Source organism: Panthera onca, chromosome B4, assembly GCF_046562875.1.
Source record: "Panthera onca isolate mPanOnc1 chromosome B4, mPanOnc1 haplotype 2, whole genome shotgun sequence".
In the NCBI taxonomy this organism is placed as follows: Eukaryota; Metazoa; Chordata; class Mammalia; order Carnivora; family Felidae; genus Panthera; species Panthera onca.
In genome coordinates, this window is record NC_138345.1 from 76,140,637 (window position 1) to 76,154,299 (window position 13,663).

General features: G+C 44.9%; 1 protein-coding gene across 5 annotated transcripts in view; it reads right to left on the reverse strand.

The window, feature by feature from the left end:
• Window positions 1–13,137, reverse strand: part of FMNL3 (formin like 3) — a 53,590-nt gene extending 40,453 nt beyond the window's left edge. For 3 of the 5 annotated variants that reach the window (XM_060657707.3, XM_078449888.2, XM_060657706.3), the window contains exon 1: window positions 12,699–13,137. In XM_060657707.3, the coding sequence (XP_060513690.1) occupies window positions 12,699–12,824 (126 nt within the window). In that variant the 5' untranslated portion in view covers window positions 12,825–13,137. The remainder of the gene's footprint in view (window positions 1–12,698) is intronic. The other 2 variants (XM_078449889.1, XM_060657705.2) reach the window with 1 other exon arrangement.
• Between the last annotated feature and the right edge of the window lie 526 nt (window positions 13,138–13,663).

The following is a 13,663-nucleotide window of genomic DNA, read 5'->3' on the forward strand; positions in this document are numbered from 1 at the left end:
TTCTATTTCTTTGGAATTCTCTGAAGTACTCAGGAAAGTGCTATGTTTATAGCAGGCACCTAAGACACATTTTCTTATTTAGGGGGAGTCTTTGTTACGCACTCTCCTAACGACTTGTTCTTTGCCTCTAAGCACATTATCATAATTTGCAATTAAATATTTATTTGCTTAATATCTGTCTTTCCCTCTAAATTCCACGAAGGCAGAGGTGATACTTGTTTTTTCACCACCAGCGTATACCCAATGATATCGCTGGCACATAGTGAGTAAAAAACAAAGCAAAAATCCCCCCAAAAACAAAAACCAAAACCCAACACTTGAATAGCCCATGTCCTGGTGGGATAAGTCTAGCTGATTCCCAAGTCCAAATCTTCCCACCACACCTCTTAGCAGAGGAAAACTTGTTCTGGAATTTCCCTTATATTCTGCCTTAATCTACACAATCCCCTCCAAAGCAGCACTGAGGACGAGGGGCTGACTCTGGAAAGAGAAGGAAACCATAGTTTAGAACATGGGCTTGGAGTCAGACTGCTTGGATTCAAATCCTGACTTTATCACTTACTAACTGTGTGATCCTAAGTGAGCCTCCCTGGTCCTCAGCTTCCTCATCTATAAAATGGAGATAATAATAACTATTTCATACAATTGTGATGACTAAATGAGATGATGTGTGGAGAGCTTTGCACCGTGCCTGGCACCCCATCAGCACTCAGGAAATGTTAGCTATGAAAATGATTAGCTATCTGTATTCCTGGGAGACAAGAATCTAGAGAATGTGGCTTCCCTGGGGGTCAGGGCTGCTAAACTGACTTGACTTTGAGAAACTTAGCTGCAGTGAAGTCCAGGGCTCACATTTATTCTCTTTGCTGATTTCACCTGCTACAGCTCTGCTAAGGCTGGAGCTGCAGCTTTCACTGCCCTAGACATAAAAGAGGCTAAAAATACACAAGCTGGCTACATCTAGGGACCAAGATCATGATGGCATTAAAGAATTTAAAATACAGCCTCAGGGCAGAAGAGCATCTCCTGGATTCTTTCTACTCTAAAAACTAGTGCCAGCTCAGCACAGGGCAGGGAATGGGGTGCGGCCAGTTGCTGACCCCACTGGTGTCCTTTCTCTTACACTCTTCTTTTGCCTTTGTGCAGAGAATAAGAAGGAGGAGTTTCTACTTTGCAATAAAAGTTGAGTACTCCTCCCCTATTTTTCCCCCTTTTGCCTCAGAGGAGGAATAAATGCACAAGTACATATTATAAAAAAAAATTTTTTTTCAATCAAATCAAAAGCTTACAGAATAAAAAATAAGTCACTGTTCAGCCTCCAACTCTATCCATTCCCCTCCAAGGGTCACCACAATTGACAGTTTGGTGTTGACTCTTCCAGGCCTTTTTTCTATATGTTTACATATAAACATATGTGACTTATAAAGCATTATACACAGTCTTCTTTTAATTACTCTTTTAGATGATTATATTTACACACAAACACACACAGCTTGGAGATTCCCATCAGCCACAGCCATTTACTGAGTGCCTACCCAGGGCCAGTTATTTGGCTGTACAGTGATAAGCATACATAAAGTCTCCACCCTGATGGAGTCAACAGGCTCAGGAGACAGATAATAAAAAGTAATCAACAAATAATTTAAAAATAAAAAAACAATACAAAAAATTAGTAAGATGCTAAGTTAGAGAATAATAAGTGAAGGAAGCCTCTCTGAGAGGTGGCTTTTTTTTTTTTAATAGGCGGTATTTTTGTTTTTTAACTGAGACCTGAAGTATACACTGGATCAAGTCATTTGGAGATCCAGAGGCATTCCAGAAGAGGAAACAGCTTGTGCAAAGGCCCTGAGACAGAAAGGAGCTTGTACTGAAATGAAAGAAGGCTAACATGGAGCTTGGTAAACAGGAGGGTGAGTGAGGTCAAAGAGGTCAGCAGGACCAAACAATGTACAAATCTTAAGGGCCAATGCCAGAAGTTTGGTTTTTTTCTATTGTACAAAAGGAAGCCATTAAAGGTTTTAGGCAGGGGAAAGATGCTATGTGATTTAGACTTTAAATTTGGCTGCTTTATGAAGAATGAATAGGGGGATGGAGAAAGGGGCAATAGGGGAAGTTGGGAGGCCAGTTGGTTGGATATGATACAAGTAAGAGCTGATATTGCTTGGACTGAGGCAGTGGCAGTAGAGATAGAGAGAATGGGTAGATCTGAGCCATATTTTTAGAAATGGAATCAGCAGGGCTTGCTGATAGGGTATGGGAAAGGGAGAAGGAAAAAATTAAGGATGACTCCCAGCATTTGCCTTAAGTAACTAGGTGAATGGAAGAGAAACAGATTTGACCACAAAATAGACCATTGGGTTGTCCCCAGTTTTTTACTGTTAAAACAATGCAGCCCTGAGGATTCTTTACATGTACCTTCATGTACATGTGTAAACAGTTCTGTAGGATGGTTTCCTAGAAGATGGCCTGGTTAAAGGGTATGCACATTTGAAATTGATACACACTATAAAATGCCCTCTGAAATGCCTCTACTAAGTTACCGTACCATTAATAGTGTATTATTGTACTATTAAAAACAACCACAGACATTAATCAATCTCTAAAATTTCGCTAGATGATTAGTATAAAAAGTATATATTTTAAATGTTCATTTTCTTGACTTCTAGTGAGATTAAGAATTTTTTTTCCTTTCCTTGAACTTTTAATTACATAAGTAACACATAAGTACATTCTCCTTGTAAAAAATGTAAACACTGTAGATAAAGGTAAATTAAATTCCCTTTGACTTTCCTGTTCCTTCCAATATGGTTCCCTCCTTCCATCCCAGTGATAACCACTCTTCTTAACTCTATTTGATCCTTCTAGACATGTTTCTATGCATTAAACAAATCTATGTATACAATCAAAGATTAAGCATTTTCTAAAAGTTGTATTTCTAGCAGTCCTTTCAACATGAACAAAAAAAAAAAAAAAACTAACTAAAAATTTTTTGCTGAAGGCCTAAGTAAATGACATTTAAGTAGAGACCTTCTCCAGGTTAGTTAACCGCTCTGAGCCTTGGTTTCATCACCTGTAAATGGAAGTGAAATAAATGCCCCACAGAGTTGTTGACAAGTTAACTGACATAACACATGTAAAACATGTGGCATATACTCAACAAATGTTAATTCTCTTTCCTTAACCTATGCAAGTTAAATTGAGGCATTTGGTGGAAACCAGAAACTGATCTATTCCTATAAGGATGAGATGGGAGACTCTACCCAGAAGAAAATGTTTTTAATGTTGTCTTAAAAAAAAAAACAACTTTTTTTCATAATAAGGCCCCTAAAAGATCTGAATTTTTCTTCAAAGATTTTACTATGAAATATTCCAAGCAGCCAAAAAACATACAGGTCATTTAAAAGTCTTTTGGTAGTAGCAGTAACAATAGCTGTTGTAAGGTAGAAAGCAAGAGGATTTAACTGCTAGAGACTGGTTGTTCACAGTTCCCTCTCAGGCACACCCTGGGAAGCCGACTGCCTGGATATTCCCAGAGAATTTAGGCCTACATGGCACTACCTCCAAACACAGGATATGAGCTAACCTTTGGGTCTCCCTGCAAGGATGCCACTGGTTCCCCTGGTTTATCAAAGTACATCCTGTCATCCCTACCTAGATGTTCCTGGAGGTTGAGGGTGTAGCTCAAAAGGGCAGACCCCACCACACAGTGTCCTTAATCAAAATTAAGTCAAAATGTCCAGGGGCCAGAATATCTCCCTCTGAATGGGAGTCAGCCAAGTTTGATCAAGCTCTCTTGTTTGGAACCACCACCAAGAGACATCATTTCATCTGACCTGATAACCAGGGCTGCTCCTTACAAAACATCAAGAGTACTTGTATCTTGTACTCACTCAGCTCTACCTTCCCATTACTCTAGGCTCAAAGCCAGAGATTCCTAAGCAGATCCAAGAATAAGCTTTAACCCCCCAAAATATTGTGTGTGCACATATGCATTAGGGCAGGGAGAACCAGGGGTCACACGTCTAATCAGATTCGAAACAGGGCCTGTTACCCAAAAGATTCAGAAGCATTGCTGAAAGATCTCTCATACATATTCCCAACCCAAAAGAATTTTTACCCTGGCTTAAGGAGCTATCTGGGGTGGGTAAAGGTCAGCAGTGGAGTATGCATACCCCACACTGCTCCTTGGTAAGTTTTAGGGTAGGGCCCAAAGCACAGAGGGCATCAGGGAATCAGGCCTTAAACCTAAAGACAGAAGTCACAAAAGAAGTCCACTTCTTGCCTGAGGGCATAACAGGGAAAATCAAGAAAGTACCAAAAACTATGGTTGTGCCTTCACTTTCGCTGCACCTGAAGCTTCATCCCCAACTGAGACACAAGGTAACGGAGGTACAGATTGGTAGATGAGGATTCTCAGTGGGGGTGCTATCAGCATGTGGACAGGATCATTCTTTACTGTGCTTGGCTGACCCAAACACTGTAGGATAGTTACCATCCCTGACCCTCAGGCACTAAGTGCCAATAGCACCACCCAGTTAGTGTGATAACCAAAATATCCCCACTTGTTTCCAAAAACTCCCTTCTGGGATCACACCTCCCACACTTGACAACCACTTTTATTTATTGGGAACAGAAGTCGGTGTCGTGGGCAATGTATATGACACAAACATTTCCTGGTAGAACCGTTATAGGTTACAAAGTATTTTTACTATGTTTTCTACTGTAAATATCCATCAAACCCTGAAGATAGGTATTATCATTACCCATTTCATAATGAAATTTGCTCAGAAATGTTATAGGCTTTCAGCTTCAGGTCATTCAGCTGAGGGAAAAAAGCTATAAAGTAGGATCAGAGGAGTGCCTGGGTGACTCAGTTGGTTAAGCATCCAACTCTTGATCTTGGCTCAGGTCATGATCTCACAGTTCATGGGATCGAGCCCAGAGTCAGGCTCTGTGCTGACAGTGCTGACTGCTTGGGATTCTCTCTGTCTCTCTCTCTCTGCTCTCCCCCACTCTGCATGCATGCAAGTGCACTCCCTCTCTCTCAAAATAAATATTTAAAAAATAAATAAAGTGGGATCAGAACCTATGTCTTCTGACTCCACACCGTATGTTAAGTGACTGGAATTTAAATAAAAACTTGAAAAACAAAAAGTTTTCTGATTCCAAAACTGATGCTCTTCCTTTCCAATAATCAGCAAGAGCCAGCAAAAGTCTCAAACCAGCTCCTTCCACCCAGAATAGATGCTTTTTAAAAAGTTTCATGAGAAACACTTGGGTAGATCTAGGGATTGGTTTCCCAGCTCCCAGCTAGGAAGCCTGTAAAAACTGAGCAGAAACTAACTCTACTCTGAGCCTCAGGTAAGCAGTTCTTAAAACAAGATAACCATCTCCTGAAGTACCAAACACAAGGCTCATCCCTAGCTCCTACTTCAAGAAGCACTGGGCGACTGGAGGAGGGTATGGCATTCTCTAGTCTAGACTTGGGTTGATGAGCAAGTAGGGAAAAAAGAGTATACTAGCTCTGTTAATGCTTCTAGGGAACCAGAGGCAAGGCTACCAGCCCAAGTCTGGATGGGGGTGGGAAGGTGGTAAGAGATGAGGAGGGGATAGGAGGAAGAGATAAGGACAAGAACTGAGCCATCACATTGTGAACAGCCTAAACCCTTCCTCTACTGGCAAAATTCATCATGTAAATAATTCTGCCAGCCCTTTGTGGTGCTGAACATTATTTGCAACACATTAAGGATCTCAGAGTACTTCATAAACTGAGAGAAATATGCAAATTAGTAAATCTGGGGGTGAGGGGAAAGGTACTTCCAAAAACCCCTATCCGGTTCCTCTCCTACCCCACACAGAAACTCCCAACCCACAACTTTGTTGCCAGGGGATGAAAGACAGAAAAGGTGAGAGAATCTGGAAAGAGGAGGATTCTGAAAGATATAAAGAGTAGAGAGCAGGGTGGGAGGGAAAGAAAACCAGAGTATCTCAAGGACAGAGAGGCAGCTTGACAGCTCCACATCTTTCTTGGGTGATTCATTCTCCCTTGTGGAAGGAAAACAACATACAAAGATGTGGCTTTGCTGAGGGAGGCAAAAGAGAGACTGGAACTGGGAACCCAGGAATTCTAGCTGTTCATCTCATCTCTATTCTGCAACACACTTCTTCATGGATGACAAAAACCCCTTAAATTCCCAACTGGTGCTATCCAAAGGGGGAGCCCTAAAGTACCCAGCAAAGAGCTGGGGGTGGGAGGGCTGTGTGGAGACAGCACCCTCTCTTATCTTCAAAGGAAAAGGTCCTTCCTCTTCTCTGAAGTGCATTTCCGAACTGGAATGAACCCCCGGCCTTTCCCTGGCACTGCTTCAGCTCAGCTCAGACTTGGGAAAAATGCTTCCCCAGAAAGGAGGTGACCAGCCTGGGTGACCAGTTAACACACCGACTTCAGGCAGCCAGTGCTGCTGTCCCCGGGACCCGCCGCAGTCAGTTCTGGGGCGGAACTCTGGTCTTGACCACAGAACCAGGGCCCTGGCTCCAACCAGCCTTCCCAGGCGACCTCAGGGGCAGGGGAGGATCTGTGGTCTCATTTCCTTTCCACCTTGGCTCCTTTTTTCACTTCACTGAAGATTAGCTATTTCCACCATGACCAGTTCCTGTTCTCACCAGCTGTAGCGGCTGTTTCCCCACAGACAGAGCTCTGAAACACTGGTGTGCCTGCCACCTGGACCGTCCCAGCTGCAGACTTGTACCAGACCCAACAAGTCCCGAGCTAAGGGTTTCTTCGTCCCAGATAAAATAGCAGGGAGAAGAAATTAAGGGACAGGAAGCAATTCCAAGAACTCCACAGTAGATACACCAGTGTCTGTTTTTTTTATTATTTTAATCTTACATAATATGCTCTTTCATATGTGAAAAAGTTATATAATGAAAATGTGGAAATGTATACATTTATTACATAGAAATATGTATATGTAATAAATCCCCAACAGAGAGCAAAGGTCACAAAAAGATGGCCAAAACACTTATGACGAAATGTTGAAAGAAAAATGCAAAGTAAAACAAGACAGCATTTCTCATGAATGAAATTGGCAAAGTTTTAAAAATATTAAACATCCAGTAATGTTTAGCTTACAAAGAAAGGGAGAGATGCACGCTATCAGTGAAAAGCTAACCAGTACAACTTTTTTAGAAGCATATTTCTCAAAGGACCTTAAAAAGCATATTCCCTTTGACCCAATAATTACACTTCTAGCAATTTATCCTAAATAATCAGAGATGCACACAAATATTTATGCACAGGATAGTCTTCACAGTGTTATTTATAGTGGCAAAAAAGCGAAATATAAGATAAAGCAGTAAGAAAGTACTGTACTATGGAACACTATCCAGCCATGAAATTATTAATACTAAAGAATGTTTAAACAAAGGAGAAAATGCCTAAGATAGTAAAATAAAAATCAGTTTACAAAACAATTTTCATAGTATAATCCCAATTGTTAAAATATATATAAGTACATCACAATGTTAATAGTAGACGGTGAGATTACAGGTGATTTTAATTTTTTTTATTAAAAAAAATTTTTTTTAACATTTATTCATTTTTGAGAGACAGAGACAAAGTGTGAGTGGGGGAGGGGCAGACAGAGAGGGAGACACAGAATCTGAAGCAGGCTCCAGGCTCTGAGCTGTCAGCACAGAGCCCGTCGCAGGGCACGAACTCACAGACTGTGAGATCATGACCTGAGCCGAAGTTGGACGCTTAACCGACTGAGCCACTCGGGTGCCCCTTAATTCTTTTCTTTATTCTTTTCTACACAGTTTATACTTGTTATGTTTTTAACTTCTAAATTTGCTTAACAAACATGTATTATTGTCATAATCAGGAGAAAAGAAGCTTTTCTCAATCTTCCTCTCTCCCTTTGAGGATACTCACATGCATTACTCCCTTTCTAAAAAACATTTGGCAATGTGTATTTAGGACCTGAAAAATTTTATATCCTACCACCTAGCGAGTTCAGTTTTGGACTTCTATCCTAAGGAAAACTCTAAATATTGAAAAGGTTTTGTACACCAAGATGTTCATCACAGCATTGTTTATGATGGCAAACAGAAGCAAACAACTTAAATGTCCAACAATAGAACAGTTAAGTACACAATGGTACATTCACTTGAGGCACCACTGTACAAGCATTTAAAAATGTTTACAATGACTAGCTTGGGAAAACTAGTGAAATAACAAAGCCAACCCCCCCCCCCAAAAACAAACAAACAAAACAACACCCCAGACTGGATTAAAAATATATACATAGCAATATTACAACACTGTACAAAACCTTATGCAGAGAAAAATATGAAAAGTTTTAAAACGCATTGGCTCCATTTGGTAAAGGAACTAGAGAAAATGTGGATGTTTTTCTTCAATATAAATCTCTAATCTTTTCTCCTTTCTAACTCACCCATACTTTTCTCAGGGAATGAGTACTACTTTAAGAGAAAAAAGAAAAAAAGCTGAAACTCCCTCTGAGCAAAGAAAACATTCCCAAATGACAAGAAGTCCACTCTGTCAGTCCTATGCCCCCACCCCACACACTTCTCCCAGTCTAAGGCAGGGTCATATGGGAAGGTCAAGGGAATGAGGCTCCTAAGGTCTTCTCAGTGGGGTCTCTGAGCAAGGGGTTCCTCTGACCAGCTGCTGTCAAGGGTCCTTTCCCTCCCCCATGTCCTATTCCAGCCCGAACTAATTCACCACAATCCCCAGGGCTGGGAAAAAAATTTCCACCATGGCCATTTGGAACTTGATATTTAGTCCAAGTTTTTCCCAGCCCCTTTCTGTGTCAAAGGAGGCCCTCAAAGCCTCTTAGACAACTAGCACCCAGCTTAGCTTAGCTCCCACATCAATGCTACACTTACAGCAAAACCCCAAGCCATCAGTCATCACCAGGGAAATGTGAGAGGAGGACCCATGGTAGGGACAGGCTCTGTCATACAACCCCACCCTTAGGCCCTGAGAGCCTCCTCCTAAGGGATATCCAGGGTTTTTTCTGGCGTCAGAACCTTTGGACTCTGTTTCAAGTTTGTAATAAGTCAGCAAAGAGAAAAATGAGGGTACAAACACAAGGGCAGACGGCTATCCTTCCAAAGCTCTTAAAGCCCTCTGCCTCCCGTCTCTATCTAAGCAAAGGCCAGTACTGGCCAGAATACTAATTTGTGCGAAACTGAGCTTGGGTAGTAATCTAGTTGGGACCAAAACACAGACTATGGCTTTATCAGACCAGAGATAGTTTCTCATTCTGGTATTAATAGAGAAGCTCCAATAGCTGCAGCATCCCTAAACTTGTCAGTACTCAATAGGAGCTGCTGCTCAGACAGGGTGGGTAAGGAAGGAACCCAAAGAAACAGCATAACACAGACTCACAACCATTTTTCATATTAGGGCACACCTAGAAAATAATACTATTTGTACAGCACATGGGATAAATGGTAGAACTAATCCCAATCAGAGGTGACCAATCAGGGACCTCAGCTGCCCCCAGGGATAAGGGAATTAGTATCCCAGCACAGCAGTAGGGAAGCCTTGCATTAGGGCACTGGGCTGGGTTAGGACTCTTGCCATCAATGTCCTGAACAAATCACCTCATGGCCTCAGACCTTGAGCTCTCCAACCTCGGCTGACAGGCTGTGGGTCAGATCATGTGTCTACACCAGAAAGCTGGGAGCCTGTGGTCTTGACTCACAATGATACAACTTTCCCAGCCAGTGTTCTTTTCAGGGGGGAGTTTCCACAGATACAATGGAATTGGGGGAAGCCCTCCATCTGACAGCAGAAGGCATATCCTGAGTCTAGCTACACAGAACAGGGTAATTGGTTTCATCAGATTTCTAAACTTAAAATCCTTTTTGGGAATACCAGTGATCTCAGATCTGAGTCACTGCTGGGAGCTACAAATTTAAAAGCTACCACTTACTGAGCATATAGTAGATGCCAGACTCTGCTATCTAAGTACTTGACTTCCCGTTTCATTATATGCACAAAGCAACTTCATGTGGCAATTACTCTTATTATCTCCATTTATAAGAAACTGGGACTCAAAGATATTAAGCAACTTGCTTAAGTCCAAACACTTTTCTAACTAGAGACTGTGGAGAGGCCAGTATTTCAGCCTACTTTGATTTGAAAATCCATCCATACACTTAACCAAGACACTGCAACAAACTCCCAAATAGCTTTTTCATAAACCAAATCAATCATAGTGATGCTAACAATCTGGGGAAGAAAAAAGTAAGAAAGCAGCAACTTGTCTGACTCACAATCAAGAAAAAAAAGCTAATCTATATTGAGTACCTACTGGGTACCAAGGGCCTTATATACATGGTTCATCTAATTCTCATAAACCTACCAGGACAGAGATTATTACCCCATTTTCTAGATAAGGAAATCTATAAAATTTACAAATGAGGCTCAGAGAGGTTAAGACAGTTACTAAGACAGCCCTTGCTTTTTCTACTACAATATGCTTCTCCTGACTATTCAAGAAATACACCTGAGCTTGCTCTAGGTTCAAGTATCCAACAGCCAGTACTGTTCCCAAACAGTAGGATAGTAGAAAGAAGGATAGTAAAAAAGGGCATGTTTCAGAAGCAGAGGAAAGAGAGTTCTCTAAGTGCCCCCAGAGAAGAACTCAAATTCCCAAGAAAGCATGATTTTCCTGTGTTGGAAAAGTGAGGTAAAATCCCCTCCTCCCATAAGACAGCTAACTAGCCCTGGCCTGCCCTGTCCCAACCCCCCAACAGCAGCAGCTCAGGCACACAGAAACAAGACCAAAACAAAAGCCAAGACGAAACAAATCAAAACTTTATACAGATAGTATAACTTGCAAGTGGGTGGTCCTGTCTCTGGCTTGACCTGTGCTCTTTGGGTGCTCTGGTTAGTAATCAAGACACCACGTGCATTTTGTAGATATTAAGCCATCAATTTGCCAACTAACTAAACAAACTTGTCAACCAAGCTCCAGTGAGGACATGACTGACTCTGGTTCTGAGCTCTTACAACCTGGCAGGTAGCCTGGCAGCCCCTATCTAAGGCAGCTCCCCACCCAGTCCACCTCAAACCATCCCTTTCTCTCCAATTTCTGTAACTACCTCCTGTCAGCTCACTGGGGGGGGGGGTTCACACCCCCACTGGAGTACAGATTCCCTCCCACTCGTTCTCCCAACAGTTGAGCTCTTGTTCTCAAGGGCACCAAATCTCAATCTCTCCTCCTCAGCCTCTGAGTTGGCCACAGCATATTAGTAATCACTGACTCACCCAACCCCTTGAGGAGGCTGGGGGAAATGCAGAGGGCCACAGGATGTGTGGCCCAGATCCCTCTGGCCCTCTGCAGACCTGATGGGCCGAGAGGTGCCAGTAACACCACTTCCCCTTGGAATGCCTCTAAGCTGGCTGTGGTGCCAGTGGGCTAATGTCAGGCTCTCCACCATCGGAGAGGCCAGGATCTCTAGACAGTCCCACTGATGCCAACAGATCTAATCTCCCTATTCCAAGGCAGATGTAATCCAATCAGGCTGCTAAATCCACAACTATTCCTTCCGCATGGGCAAAGGCAAAGTCGGCCCTTCAGGCCATACCAACAATAACAGCAGCATTAACCCCTTTAGAGAGTTCTTTGAGGAACTGGGAACTATTTCCTCAAGTTTCTCAAAGGTTTACCTCTCCTAGCAAATGTTCTGTCACCTAGTTCACTTTCTTTCTCCAAAACTTCATTTTTACCTCCAACATATTTTCTGGCTCCATCTCAGTGATACCAGCTCAGATCCTCTCTATCCACAGGGCCATTGACATCAATGTCCAATTCCCACACCAAAGGAGATTCCCAAAGTCAGCTTAAAATTCATCTACACAGGTCTTTGGGGAACCTACATAAAGCCTAAAAAGAAGCAGAGGCAAAGAACACAAACCAGCCACCAGGGCTTAACATAAAAAGAAGGAGAAAAAAAGGGAGGCGGGATAGTTTGTGTATTGTTTCAATTGGAAAAATACACTGGTGAAATGGCTTATCCACATGTTCAGCCTTTTAGGCAAATCCACTATAACTTTGCAGGATGCCTGCAGGCCATTCTGAAAATAAGTAGAATGGCATCACTCTTTATTCCACCCCCTTCAAGAGCTCCCAGCCCCCTCTCCGTTCCCCCACCGCTCTCCCCAAACATCTGGTCTAGGCTAGAAGTGGGACCCACTCCCTGGGAAGCCTCCATGTTAACGAGAGGCAGTCTCCCCAGTCCGAGAACCCTGACTTAAGCTGAGGAAGGGGCCGGCCCCAAGTTTCTGAATTCCCCCGCACCAGCCAGAGACTTAGAAGTGAGAATTCCAGGGACCCGGGAAGGCTGTCGGGGAAGTGAGGAGAAGTGAGAGGGTTGCAGAGAAGGGGACTGGGAGGAGGGAGAAGCGCGGATCCTGGGGAGGTCCCAGGCTGAGGACCCCTCCTCCGAAGTGTCCAGCGGTTGAGGCCGCGGTCGAGAGGTCCCCGACGGGGCTGTCGGGCGGCCAGCGGCTGCTCAGAGGTTGCCAAGAAGGCACTGAGTCTGTCGGAAGCGCCCCCCTTAAGGGGTGGGCCGGATGGGGGAACCCGGGCAAAGTCCTACCCTGGGCGCTGGGACCTCGGAGACGGTAAGAGGGGGAAGGGACTGGGCTCAGCTCTCACCAGCACCAGGGCGAACCTCTCTTCCAGTTCACAGGGCTCAGGCATCGGCATCTTGCCGGGCGGCGGCAGCAGCGAGACTGAAGGCGGCTCGCCCGGGCCCCCCTCGGCGCTCTCCAGGTTGCCCATCGCGGCGGGGCCCCCTCGGGGGCCTCAGCCCCCCACCTCCACGCCCGGGGGCCTTGGGCTCGGCAGCTCCGACCCGGCTCCTCCCTCTGCGCCGGCTCCCCTAGTCTCGACTCCTCTGCCCCGTGAGGGGCGCTGGGAGCTCCACAGGGTCCCGCAGGCGGTGGCGCGCGGCGAGGGCGGAGGCAGCGCAGCGGACAGCGGCACCGAAGCGACCCGTACGGCGGCCACCGCTCACGCTCACACCCGCCGCCTCGCCGCTCTCGGCGCGCCGCTCCTGCCGCTGCCCCTCCCCGCCCCCTCGCGCTCTTTCCCTTCCCTGCACCCCCCCCTCGCTTCCTCCCACCCACTCCCGGCTGAGACTCCGGCTTCCCCCCCGTGCGCCGACTGCAGCCCGCGCGCCGCGCGCCCCATTCATGCAGGGACCGCCTCCCGCCCACAGGCCTCCCGGGCGTCCCGCCCCGCCCTCCCCCGCGCCTGATTGACGGCCGTGCCTGCCAATCGCAGCGCCTCCCGCCCCCCGGCGGCCTCGCGCCTGGCGCCTAGCGCGCCCTGGCGGCCCCGGTACGAATCGAATCACCTGGGGTGCTGAAGGTGTGAGGCGCCTGCTTGGACATCCGGGAAATGCACCCGGCCCTTTCCCGCAAGGAGCTCGTAAAGTATACAAATAAGTAAAATACAGGGCATAGTGTGTAAAACTAACTACAAGAGAAGTAGGATGCTAAAACAATTAGAATGCTCAGGACACGGAGAGACCACATCTGTTAAGAGTTATCTCCAGGGACTCTTATTTGAACTGGGCACTGAGGGATGAGGAAGACCTTAACTGACAGAGACAGGTG